The sequence below is a fragment of the Festucalex cinctus genome, chromosome 13 (genome assembly GCF_051991245.1).
Source record: "Festucalex cinctus isolate MCC-2025b chromosome 13, RoL_Fcin_1.0, whole genome shotgun sequence".
Classification (NCBI taxonomy): Eukaryota; Metazoa; Chordata; class Actinopteri; order Syngnathiformes; family Syngnathidae; genus Festucalex; species Festucalex cinctus.
Window position 1 is genome coordinate 15,583,253 of NC_135423.1, and position 13,297 is coordinate 15,596,549.

At 37.8% G+C, this 13,297-nt stretch overlaps 1 protein-coding gene and 2 long non-coding RNA genes across 5 annotated transcripts in view; 1 reads left to right on the forward strand and 2 right to left on the reverse strand.

The window, feature by feature from the left end:
* veph1 (ventricular zone expressed PH domain-containing 1) overlaps positions 1-12,480 on the reverse strand; it is a 68,736-nt gene extending 56,256 nt beyond the window's left edge. For all 3 annotated transcript variants that reach the window (XM_077541290.1, XM_077541291.1, XM_077541292.1), the window contains exons 1-3: positions 12,281-12,480; positions 782-1,351; positions 483-701 (exon numbers count right to left, since the gene is read on the reverse strand). In XM_077541290.1, the coding sequence (XP_077397416.1) occupies positions 483-701; positions 782-919 (357 nt within the window). In that variant the 5' untranslated portion in view covers positions 920-1,351; positions 12,281-12,480. The remainder of the gene's footprint in view (positions 1-482; positions 702-781; positions 1,352-12,280) is intronic.
* On the forward strand, positions 5,020-6,751 carry LOC144033432 (uncharacterized). The gene is made up of 3 exons (XR_013287980.1): positions 5,020-5,310; positions 5,751-5,981; positions 6,256-6,751. It is a non-coding gene; the product is annotated as an uncharacterized LOC144033432 (long non-coding RNA).
* On the reverse strand, positions 6,821-7,947 carry LOC144033431 (uncharacterized). Its single transcript, XR_013287979.1, has 3 exons — positions 7,627-7,947; positions 7,171-7,257; positions 6,821-7,089 (listed from the first exon to the last, which is right to left on the reverse strand). It is a non-coding gene; the product is annotated as an uncharacterized LOC144033431 (long non-coding RNA).
* Positions 12,481-13,297: the final 817 nt, after the last annotated feature.

Genomic DNA, 13,297 nt, shown 5'->3' on the forward strand with positions numbered 1-13,297 from the left:
TAATGGATGGATGGATTATTATTATTACTATTATTATTGTTATTATTATAGTGCCCCCCAAGCCGAAAAGTCCACCAGCCACCACTGTGCTAAATAGTTTAAAATCAGTTGTTAAGTTTTATAATTGACGTCTTTACATTTGTTTTTGCATTATTTAAAGCAATGCAGTTGAAAGAAATCTCAATTTGTGTAGCACATTATTACACTGTGCCACTGCTGCAGTTTTCTAGGCAAGTAGCATACCAAAGGAGCATGTATTATGCATGATTAATTTCAGATAATTACTGATCAAAGCATATATTTCCTACAGTCAGCTTGAATACACTGAACTTATTTCAACACATTTTGTTGAGGGAGCAAGAGAGAACACACCACATAGTAAAGCGTGCAGGTGCATGACTGTAGAGCTGACTTGTGTTTGAGTTACGATTTGTGTATATATGTGTCTGTGTTTGTATGTGCATGGATGTGTGTGCGTGTACCTGCAGGATGCAGCTGGTAATGTCGGAGGCTATCTTGGTGTGCGGCGTGTCCTCGGTGTTGTCACCTTGAGGCGTGAGGTTATGTTCCAGACACGACTCCCAGAGACCCACCAGGGCCGTGCTGTGCCTCTCGATGGAGCTCGTCTCCCTGATGGCAGTGGTGATGCGTGTGATACAAATCTCTACCACTGCCTGGTCATTGTCGTTGGTCAAATAATCCTGTATGAGACACGTGCTGTCTTTGAATTAAGGTGGCAAAACTAATGAAACAAAGAAGACTATTTGGCATGCGTACTAACCGGTGAGCAAGAGATGGACTTGATCTGGTCCAGTGCCTGTGACAAGCAGTCTTCAATGGCAGCATCCTCCAGAGAAAACAGATCCCCCGCTCTAGACAAATCCCTCTGGCCCAGCACCTGACTGAAGAGCTGGTGCATCCTTGTCCTTGTGGAAAACTCCTTTATGACCCGTTGGTCAGCAAATTTTAAAATTCCCCAATATTGGATGTGTATATCCACAACATAATGGATAAGAGATAACTAAAATCTGATGAATTCCATTATCCAGCTTTTTTTTAAACTCTTGGTTTAAAGGGACCATTTAAATATTTCCAGCATGATCCAGAGAAAACAGACAATAAAGTACAGCCACCTTGAAAAATCACAGTTGTGTTTTTGCCATTATTCGGGGTAGTGGAACCTCAGGGATAATTTGTTGTTCCTATTCAAATTTTCATCCCTGGCATCCAGGATCAGGTATGTTGGAAAAAAAGGATCAACTTGGCCCGATATTTTTCTGGGTCTTCATGAGGCTTGTTACCATGGAGACAAAGCATATTCCAGAGAATGCTGTCGTGTCACAACAGTGTCCTGATGGAGAGAGGGAGGAAACAATCACAAGCTGCAAATGCTGGGACGTTAAGTTTGTATGTTTTCTTGTAGGCATTAATTTGCATAAAAATACAGCATGCTATAATAAGACAAACTGGGTCACTCGATTCAATTATAAACAGACGAATGCTATCTTTGAAATACAGACTAAATCAAATGTCATGCATAAAAGTAAATGTTTACTATAGGCTATAGCCTATAGTTTGATTTCGGAAAATTTGTTCTCAAGACCAAAAATGGTGGAAAACAAGTCATTGGTCATCACTTTCTCCAGTTTTTCGTCACTTGTTCATTCATCAAATGCAAGTTAACATTATAAGATATGATGTTGTCAGTATGCTACAAAGCCACAGCTAGTTAACTAGCAAAAAATGACCTGCCAATATACAGACTTTACTTAGTGGGAGTAATAAACAGGCTACATCTTGCAGAGTCTTGTGATGTAGAAGCAGAGAAGGAATCGTGCTCACACACTAACTCACACCCTTTGAGTCTTTCTTAAAAGAAGCCACCCAGTGCGTCTGTTTGTTGTGATCATGAATTAGTTTGCTTCAAGCTCAACTCAGCTATAAGCATATGTATCTGTGTCACAGCCAGCAATCTGCACTTGGTTCATTCCACAGCCAAACACCATCTCATACTCTTCATCTCGTCATACTGGCGCAAGACCAAACTAGACCAAAGAAAGGCACAAAGAATGGCACTTTGGATCGCTAGCTGCTGGAGTTGGCTGTGGAAACCCGCCCATGTTTCCTGGGTAACCACATCAGGAATCCTTGCTGGTCCGTTAGGCCAGTAATACAGAAACCGATTTAGCTATCACTCAAAGATACTGTACATGGTTTATAGACACTGCAAAATAGTCTGCATGTTTGATGTGATTAGTTCTGCAAAATAGCAAGCATTATGTAACATAACCACCAAAATCAGTTACTGTGTGGGTGAATATGTGTACAGTATAGTTGACTAGACAGCTCACCACTTTGTCAGATTTGTGAGCTTTGATGGGTTCCAAGCTAAAAAGTAATTAAAGTTATATATTAGGGATGTAACAATATCCAAACATCATGATACGATATTATCACAATATGAAGGTCACAATACGATAATTATCACGATATTATGGGGAGGTTGGCGATACAAAATTTCACAATATTTAAAAAAAAATAAAATAAAATAATCTAGCTCATAAAACAACAACAAAAAAAAACACACACACACACACACAATATTGTGTTTCTGTACATTACAGCACTGAAAAATATAAAAATATTATAAATATATAAAATATATATATTGAGGCACTAAAACAAGCATTACAATAAATTGATACATTTTTGTATTATTAATAAAATTAGTAAATTAATTAATAATTAATTAAATTAAAGATTAAATAATACAATAAATTGAGTTCCTCTAAATATTGACTCTGTTCACAATTATATTATGTTCCCCTTCATCTGACCATTATCGTGGATTATAAACATAGAAGGGCCAAAACATGCCTTGTGAAAATTAAACTGCACCACTAAAAAAAAAAAAAAAAACTCGCCACCCGAGGGTGCTAGAACTGCACAAGTGGAAATCAACCCGACTTTTTGAACCGACTTTTATTATGTATAGCAAAATATTTGTATATCATCGCTGTCCTGTGGAAAACACTTATGTCCATTTTTGTCATGTTTTACATTCCTACATTTATGGGATGAAATTGAATGCAGACATCCCCAAAAAATTAAAAATAAATAAATAAAAAGGACATAAGTGTTTTCTTACAGGACCGCAACGAGATATACAGTATTTTTCCCATCTATCCATTTTATTTCCTGCTTCATTGGGATCACACCAGCTATATTTTTATTTTTGTCATTCAAAATTAAGATTATTATTGTGTAGTTGTATTTTGCTGTGGCATACATCGCATCATACAAAAATAAAGAAAGTATTATAGTACATAAAGCTCAGAGGTTCGCAATAGATTGTGCAAGTGTTCCTAATCAAGTGGCCAGTAAGTGTGCCTGCCACTTAATAAACGATTGTGTATGTGATGTGGAAGAATGTCCGTTTTAAAACTATTTAAACAATCTGCTTGGTATTACTAATCACCCGGCTCCAGCTGAGTGAGCGCAGGAATGCAACCTTTAAACACACACAAATTCTAGTTGGACAGTCGCCTTCTGATGCCTTAAGAGTTCACAAATAACTGGATTGCCTTAAGTGTGCGTTTAATTGCAGTCAGTTATCTGTTAGTATTGGAGTGACGCTAAACTAAATCCTGAAGTCAAATACCCGGTAAATGAAATGTTAAACTGAGTAGCAATGATTGGGTTACTAGGTGAGGGGTGAGTGTTGTGCTTGCTGGGGGGGCCCTGTGAGAGTGAGGGTGTGTGTGAGGACAATTCGACTTGAGGGTCTCTGCACTCTTTCTGTTCATGTGGCCCACTGGCTTTCGTACTGTCTTCACCCAGCGCACTGCGAGAGGGAGAACACTGGCTCTTTTGTACCACCTATAAGAAAGACCCCTCCCTCATTCACCACGCCATGTCTGCACGTCTCACTGTTCATTCAGCCCTGTCCAGCTGGGTAATGTGCACCTGCATTGCCTGTGAAACATCTCTCATACATAAAATACTTAAATGTAATCATTATATAGGACAACCACCTCCATTTTCAGTAGAAAAAGAAAGAAAGCATTTCACTGAAATTGCTTGACATTAAAAGAAGTCTTTTTTTTTTTTTAACTGTACATCAAAAATAAATAGCACACCCTTGACCCGTCCAATAACTAGAATGGATGGATGGATGGATGGCACATTGTTGTTTCACACTGGGGCTCTGCCAGACATACACGCTGCATACTGTACCCTCAAGTCAAACATTATAGCACTTGTTGCTGATTATTGGAAAGTTGGAGGCGAACCTGAGAATTATGCAACCACCCTGGTTCATAAAAAAGTGAATCTCTTAAAGGGCCACTTCCTTAGCTGCTCATGCAATTTTCCACAAAAACATGTATTATCAATACAAGGGGTGTGAATTGCCTAGTACCTGACGATTCGATTCGTATCACGATTCACAGGTCACGATTCGATTCGATACCGATTAATCCCGATACGAATTTATAAGTCGATTGTTGCGATTTTTTTTCATTCAAATTTAGAAAATACTAATCAGTAAGCTTGTAGAGTGTAAGATTTATATGAAAATGTATTATTTATTTATCTGAAATTTCAGTCTTATAGAGGTTGTAATCTGTTTCATGTTTGAACAGCATTAAAATAAAATATTAAGGCTTAATGTTCCGTTCATAACATTCTTTCATGCTCAAGGTGTGAATCCTAACCCGAAGTCAGACGTTTTGTTGAATATTTTTCCATTAAAAATGGACGTTTAAAAATCGATTCACACACACACACACACAAAAAAAAAAGAAAAGGCAATGATGATAAGACGTTGAATCGGTAAGACTACCGAATGAACAATTCTGAGCTCTTTAAAAAAAAAAAAAAAAAAACTATTTTTTTTTAATTGAATCGATTCGAGGAATCGCGCGATGTAGTATCGCGATATATCGCCGAATCGATTTTTTTTAAACACCCCTAATCAATACAATTCACAATACGGCATAAGCAGTCATATAGGTCGCTTGCACATGTCGTCACTTCCGCCTCGGATTTCTCGTAGTCGCCATGCTGGGTGGCCTCCATTTACGTAGCGATTCGGTCTAACACGTATCTATCACGTTTGTTTTCTGCGTTTAAAATGGTACATTGTTGCTGCATCGTTGGCTGTTCGAACAAAGCCAAGGGGGAAAATGGTCGGTGTTTTTTCCGAATTCCGAAAATAATTAGGAACCAGGGCCTGGAGACAGAGGAGTGCTGACTCCGGAGGGAAGTCGTTACTTTGGGCTCGTGTGTGCAGCCATCACTTTGTGAGCGGTAAGCTTGTTTACCTTTATTTAATGCATGAGGATTAATAACGTTTCGACCGCCCATATATGGGCAAGTTGCTTATGTTTTGGATTCATGAGCAAGCAAGTTCGGTAGTACAAGCTGGCTAGCGGACGTTAGCCGAAAGCTAACATCGAACATTTTCACCCAAGTAGTGCCAGTGCAAAGTGTTTACTGCTGAAATTGGATTGATTAGTCTTGGGCTTTTAATGCCGATAACATGTTTTTTGGTGGCAAAATGTAAACTTGGAAAAAAAAGAGACAGAAGGGGCTGATGCAAGAAAACAGACCCCCGGGGGTGATGCAAGAAAACAGACCCCCGGTAGCCTACACATCATGCTAAAGAACTTATTCACGGCCACCCTACTGCGGTAAAATAACCAGTCTTTCCATATTTTATTTGTTTATATATTTGTTTATTTTAACAGGTCGCCCTGCGCCCGTTTTTCTGTCCAATCATCCCGACTGGGCTCCAACATTAAAGTTGGGTCCCAAGTTACAACATCTATGTCTCAGCCCAGTCGGTGCCAAGATATGAACGTGCACAGGAGAGACAAGCAAAGAAAAGACGACTCGAAGTGGCAGAGATTGTTGCAGTTATGCAGCCAGATGGCTCCAGTAGCCTGTACCCTCAAGTACTGCTGACATCATTGACTCTGGTATGCCACTCAGAATTCATTACATGATATATTGTATGCATGAGTGAATGTATGTGTTTGTTTGTGTGTGTACACGCACCTTATATTTTAGAGACATTTGGAAGTGTTTATAGAAATAAGTATTTGCCTGTAGCAATGTTCATACATTAAAAAATGCAACAAAATGTGTACATTTCTTTTACACTGACAAAAAAAACTATGCTACTTTACTATATTAAACCTATTACTGGTACCGTATTTTTTTTGTGATTTTTTTCTTTATTTTTTTCTTTAGGGATCTCATGCCACACCGACTTGATTGCCAATGACATGATGGAAACGAAGGCGAGCATCAAAGCATTGGAGGAGGACAACATGCGACTGTTTGTTTGGCGCTAATAAAGGCAGCGATTATACAAATTCTATTGTTGGGTTTGTTTACAAAGCTATACATAAGACAAATGACAGGATTTGACTCAATGTGCAATATGGTCCCTCTTAAAGTAATGGCATAAATCTCTATTATTTCTAAAAGCACAAAAAATGAAGTGAATAATGATTAGATGTAGTAATTTCAGGGATAAAATTGAACTGTTAATTAATGTATTTATTTTAGCACAGGTGCCTACCATCCTGATGACGGTATGATGTAATGTTGATGGGGTACGCAATGACTTTCATTATGCTATGTACAGAGGAAAAAGTTGCTCTCTTTTAAATTTGTTTAATGTAAGACAAGTACCAGTACTGTGTTACAGTTTTCCCAATAATCCTTGTTTCACACTTGTCACAAAACCACTGTACTTTTGGCAGTCTAGATTGGCACACTTCAAGTGATGATATTTGATTTTACAATCTGCTGCAGCACAAAAAACTACTTTATTCCGCATCTTTGAAGTACATGAGCAAGTGGTAGGTGACAGCGGCTGAGCAGGAACACTGGAAGTCCACTGCTGATCTAGTAAATGCTCTCCCGAGCAGTTCAGGTAAGGAGGGGATTTTGGGGGAAAAAAACTCTGGCTTTTCCAACTGGCCAAAACGAGCGATCTGGGTGGACTCGCTCAATCACACTTTGTCCACACCACAAAGTCGCAGAAGTCCGTCCAGTTAAACTCATCTGTGCCTGAATCTGAAAATATTACAAACATTGTAATGAAAATATGAAACATAGAATTAAATAAGAAACTACAAAAAGTAAAGCCATACATACCTGGTAATACTATTGGTGTTGTCGTGACAAGTGATGGGAATTGTTGCCATCTGGCACCAGACAGAAATTGGGTGTTGTGACAGCCTCCTTAACCGTGAGATCATAAGAAAAGCTGTCAGTATGCTCAGTAGTTACCATGAACACGTTTTATTGTACTGGAAACTGAAACTAAAAATACGTCCTCTGAGAGTGGTTAACCTTAACCATTTAGAATAAGTTGATTAAGTAACATGTAACTAGTGAAAGGGTAGCATTAAATTTAATTAAGCCAGGGGGAGGCTGTGCATAGTTACTTTTTATTCTTATACGCTCTGCCATATTTGCCTGTTATAAAATTGTTAGAAAAACCACATCAGGTAAACCTAGCTGTGCATGTAAACACAATGATAACAGGAAGCCTGAGAACAAATCAACATTTTTGTGTGCAGAATTACCAACACCATGTGGTTTACTTACGTGCAACAGCAACCGTTTCTTCTGATGCGATGTTAAAGTTTACACTCTGTATCCACCCGCTTACAAAATAATTGTAAGCCTCCAGGGATTTGTTGGCGTGTTGTGGAGCATGTTGTCAACACGAGGTAGGGAAAGATGTCCAGAGATGTCACATTTGGCCAGCAAGCTTTCTCCGTCAAAAAAAAATCACCCTTGGTCAGGACGTAATTAGGATCAATCCCGCCACACAGAGACACCTTCTGCCTGTATCGTTGTTTTTGATCTTCCGGTAAATCGTGAAAATACTGCGAAAATGACATCAGGTTGATAAGCTCTACCGTGTAACTCTCGAGTGTACCTTGTGAACCGGCGGACACCCAATATGGCGCCCGAAGGAAAAACTCCCATGATGCATTACGATGTGCAAGCGACCTATACAACAGAACAGTGGTGTAAATGCAAGACAGCTTGACAAATCATATTTGCACCAGACGTGCAACTGAGTTTAAGGGGAAAACAGTTGGTTCATATTACCGGTGTGTATATATATATATATATGTACAATATATATATATATATATATATATTTTTTTTTTTTTGGACTAAAATGGCACTCAGTAGGTCACAAACCCCCACCAAGGCCAAACAGTATCAAGGATAGGCAGGTGACACATCGAAGCGGACAAACACTAACATCCATATTTTTGGAATGCTAGAAAAACAGTCGAGTTGAGTTGAGTACCTGGAGTAAATGTAAATAAGCATAGTGAGAAGACACAAATGCACCTACCACTCAAACCACTTAAAAACTGTGCCTTTTTCATCCTGTAGTCTCCATATAAGCACATACATAATTTGTCCAAAGACATCCTGAACATATTTTTTATGTGACAAATATAACATATCACAAATAATATGTCCCAGGGCTGTCCCTAAAACTTCATCAAACTCAACTGTGACTAATGCAATGGATTACACGAATAGCTAGACGGAAAAAGTCGCAAAAAGCCTGCCTTAAAGTCACCTCGTAGCAGCGTGTCTGGGTATGACTTGGGACAAAAGGGAAAGTTCTCCATTATTTATGCTCTCAATTTGCAGCTGCGATTGAATTATACGCCTACAAGAGCTGCAGAAAATAGCTTCAATAACCCTAAACTGAGTATAACGGAAGTAATTTAGTGAATCGTTCTCTCCCTAAGACAAAATAAAGACATTCTAACAGTCGAACAATTAGTAGTACCCTTATGGGATTATATAAGCTCGACATGCACCCGACTGCGCTTTGTCACTGAAAAAAACAAAGCGGGTGGCAAAGTTTCAAATGAAACCACACAAAATCCTGGTTCCATCTTTCAAATGTGAACATTTTATATCACTTTTTTTTTTAAATAAATAAATGAAAATATACTGGCTACTAGGACCATCCAATCCAATCCATCAATGACACTCTTCATTGAATAAATATGTTTGGAAAATTAGTCTTGAGCCCATTGCAAACATTTTCCCATTTGAAGTATTGGTAAGGCGTGCGTGAAATACCACTTCATCCATGGCCGTAAATTCGTAATCCTTTTTCTAATCTTTTTTGTCTTTTTGAGAGGTTCCTGGGACAAGAGAAATAACTGTTTCATATACAGTAACTGTTTCCTTCTTATTAGGCGCTTTGAAACAGCTGCTCTCGTAATACAGTGGATTTACCTGAACAAAACTTTACTTAAATTACATTTTACGACCAAACGTGTCTGTTATTTTAAAGTGCAATAACTTCCCTTAAGTTTTCTTCAAATGTCCTGTGTTTTCATTCTTTTTGGACATTTTTATGCAGCAAAAAGAGCCTTCCTTTACCCCATTATCCCTGAAAACTCTGACTATCTTAATAATGTGAAAGAACATTCTGGGTTGATTGTCCTTTAGTTGTGGTAACCTGTGAAAATAATTCAGCAAACAGTCTGACATTGATAACTGTGCGTTGAAGAGACAGGACAAATAAATAATTCCTCAGGATAACTAATTGTTGCTTTCACCTAAATAAATATATGCATTGTAATTTGGGACTGTGTCGCGAATGCTGTACTAGACAATGTCCCCTTGGTCTTTGAGAGTGCATTGAGAACATGTTCCATCATTTCTTTGACATTTAACGAACATTACTAATCACAAAAGTCAAGTTTTATTAGCTGCTGTTCTATTTTTAAGTGCTTACCTGCCTGTTATAACAGAGAGCCTAATCATCTCTAATGGATTTAAGTCACCTGACTTGCTCTGCACACTATATACACTATATGGCCTCCTGCTCCATTGTCATCATATTCGGTTTGATATCTTGCTTTTAATGGACGGCTGGGCTCAATTCAATTACCCAAATTAATTTCAAATCTGGTTGTGTCAGAATGAGAAAGGAGTTTCTCCTCACACTCCACATTGAGAGGATTTCCACAGTAGAAAGGGAAAGCTCTGGTGGAACAGCGTCTCACATTCACATGCATTTTCTGAAGGATTCATTATTCATGAACTCCCTGCTTACTTTCACAGCCAAAACTCAAAGTCTCGCACTGTGGAGCGCGAAATAAGCATGTTCACATTTCATCAAACTGTGAGCAGACAAAATTAAAGCTCTTTTCACTCACAATATATTTTTTATGTGTTTCTAAGATAAGCAACATTTACATAATACATGTGCATACTTTTTCCTGAACACACAAACTTTGTGATGATTTACAGCTCACACTTGGTGACATCTTCATGGTCAAAATGATAGCAAAATGTCTTAAGGCCGTCAGAAGAGCTCGCCTATGTTTGCATGGCGAGTGTCTGGTAACGGGTCAAAAATAAAATTAGGTGGAAAAATATGCAAAATTGCACTAAAGTCCAATCTGTTAAGCAGTTGAAATGTTGTTTACGCACATTGATCACAACATTAGGCACACTTACTAATGCGAATGAGATCCAATCCACGGGCTACATCACAAAAAATAATCACATAATGCTTCATTCTGCTTGACAAATCAGAGGTATTAATGTAGCTGTTATTAAGATGAGAATTTTGGTTGTGTTTGTGTATAAGCAGAATTATGCAAAAACCCCTTAACCAATTTATTCTAAAAGTAATTTTAGGGCAAATTCAGATAAAGCTGCAATACCTTGAATATTTATTTTGTGATGTGGAAATTCCAATTCCCACTAACGACAGTAACCATGTCTTCCTCTTTTTTTTTTTTTTTTATTATTTATTTATTTTTTATTAAATAAAAAAAGAAAAAAAAAGAAAAAAAAATTTTTTTTTTGTTTGCAATGTTGTAAATTGAGGTATATTTGCTGTGGAAGGTATAATTCACTTCATTACACCATCACCATTCATCACTGAAGGCTTTTTTTTTTTTTACAAATGGACAATTTTATTGTGTTTACATTTCACCAATATAAGTAGTTAGCTTATTTTGGCACGTGTAGTTTTATGGTAGCAATGTTTTGGGGTTTTTTTTCCAATGGGGAAACCAAATACCAAAATAATCAGTATTAACTAAAGATATATGCATCATAAGTGTATGCCATGAGAGTGCAGCATAAAAGGACAGATTTGATATAGCCTTATCAATAATGCAAACTTGACATCGAAATATACTAAATGCTGACGTAGACACATTCATGGCAATCCAAACAACTCAAATAAACACATTACAAAAACTTGATTTAAATCTAAATTACAGAGAAAGCATAAACCTTTAAATATGATTTAAATAAGGTTAATTTTGTGTTTTTTTATGATAAATAATGATTAAAAATGCCTTATCTAAATTAATAAGGGGAGAGTCAGCCGAGGTCAACAAAATATTATGTAATGTTTAATATTTGTATTATTTATGCATTATTGTTTACATACCATATGCAAATATACAATTTAAACCAAATTATAGATATATAGGCATTAAATCAAAATAAAGATAAATCTACAAATTGGCATTATAATCCAGTTTCTACTCGTATCACAATTTCTTTACACAGCTCTTGTGTTGCATTTGTATTAGATTTTGCTGGTCTTTCTAACAAATCACATGAACAAGTGAATGAAGGAATTTGCTCCAAGCTGCATGCTGAGACTCAAGAGGGATTTACAGTGCAGGCATGACATTGGAGTGGTCATTCATAGCTGAAATTGAAGGCTAGCAAAACAAGGAAAGTTTAAAGGTCAAGGTAGATGTTTTACACACTATCAGTTCCACCATCTCACAAGTATTTGACCTTGAAAAGTGTCCCCCTCGATTCCTTTCTGCTTCCACACAGTAGGACTTCAGCATGAACACAAAAAAGGGAAAAATGTGAGTAATGCGACTGAACTCGTCTGTAAACTCAAAACACATTCCACTGGATTTAGGCGCCAAGAGGGCGACGACTGGATGGAGGCAAAGCAGGTGTAGTCCAACTGAATACTGTCGTTTTGATATCAGCACTGATTAACAAGTTACTCGCATTGCACCTTGACGATATGAATGCATGCAATTACATCCTGCATCGCTGTCCAACAAATGTCTATGCATGTAGCCAACTTTCCTGAAATCAAGGTTAGCAACGTTCACGCATTTGCTCCGGTGCCACCGCGCCTCGAATGACAGCAAGCTGAGCAACATGACAACCTGATTCCTCCGTTCCGAACCCCCCACAGCGTCGTGCCGCTTACCTGTAGAAAGACACACAGCCCGTGGATGAATTAGCAATTTTCAGGGAGATCAGCGGCTCCCAGGCGAGATACAAAGCAACACATAAAAACACATTTTTATCCCGACCAGCCTCGTACAAGCTCCAAGTTCCCCCACAGAGAAGCCCATTTACTCTCCACTCTCCACTGGCTACTATTGGAAAGGGCGCCATCGTGTGGTGGAAAAGAGTGCAGTCTGCAACAGGTGGACGGATGGTGGGGTAAAGGCTTGGACGATGCCTTCAAGGACGTCTGAAAGTCACAGACATGAATGTCATAAAGCCAAATGGTCATTTCACTCTATATGAGGAGACATGCAATTTTTCAAATGCTAGGTTTAAAATAAATAAATAAATAAATAAATAAATAAATAAATAAATACCAGTCCATGGTGTCTCCCGCGCCTACTGCCCAGAGCCAGCTGAGATAGGCGCCAGCTCCCCCCGCGACCCTTGTGAGGAATAAGCGGTCAAGAAAATTGATGGATGGAAATAAATAAATAAATAAATAAATGAATAAGACCAAAATAAACCAATTCAAAACTTATTCCATCACTAATATACTGTATAATCGGTACAACACAATTTATTTTGGTGTCTTTTTAAGAGGTGAAGTTAAAAATAAATAACTGAACATTGTGATAAGAGAATACTGGGGCAGGTGGGGGTAGTCCAGAGGGCACTCACAATGTGGTCAGAGGCCACAGTTGCCCATCACTGGCGTATGGGCTGAAATGTGCAATGCAATGCATTTGGCATTATGCTAAAAAATAAAACAACAACAACAATAATAATAATAATAATAATAATAATAATAATAATAATAATAATAATAATAATAATAATAATAATAATAATAATAATAATAATCGATAAAGGAATTTTAAGATGCCCTAACTGCAGAACTGTCTATTGTCAACAGAACACTAACAAAACATTCCATACATGCTGTATTTGCCTGCAATTGGCTGGCAAATTCAGGGTGTCCCCTGCCTACTGC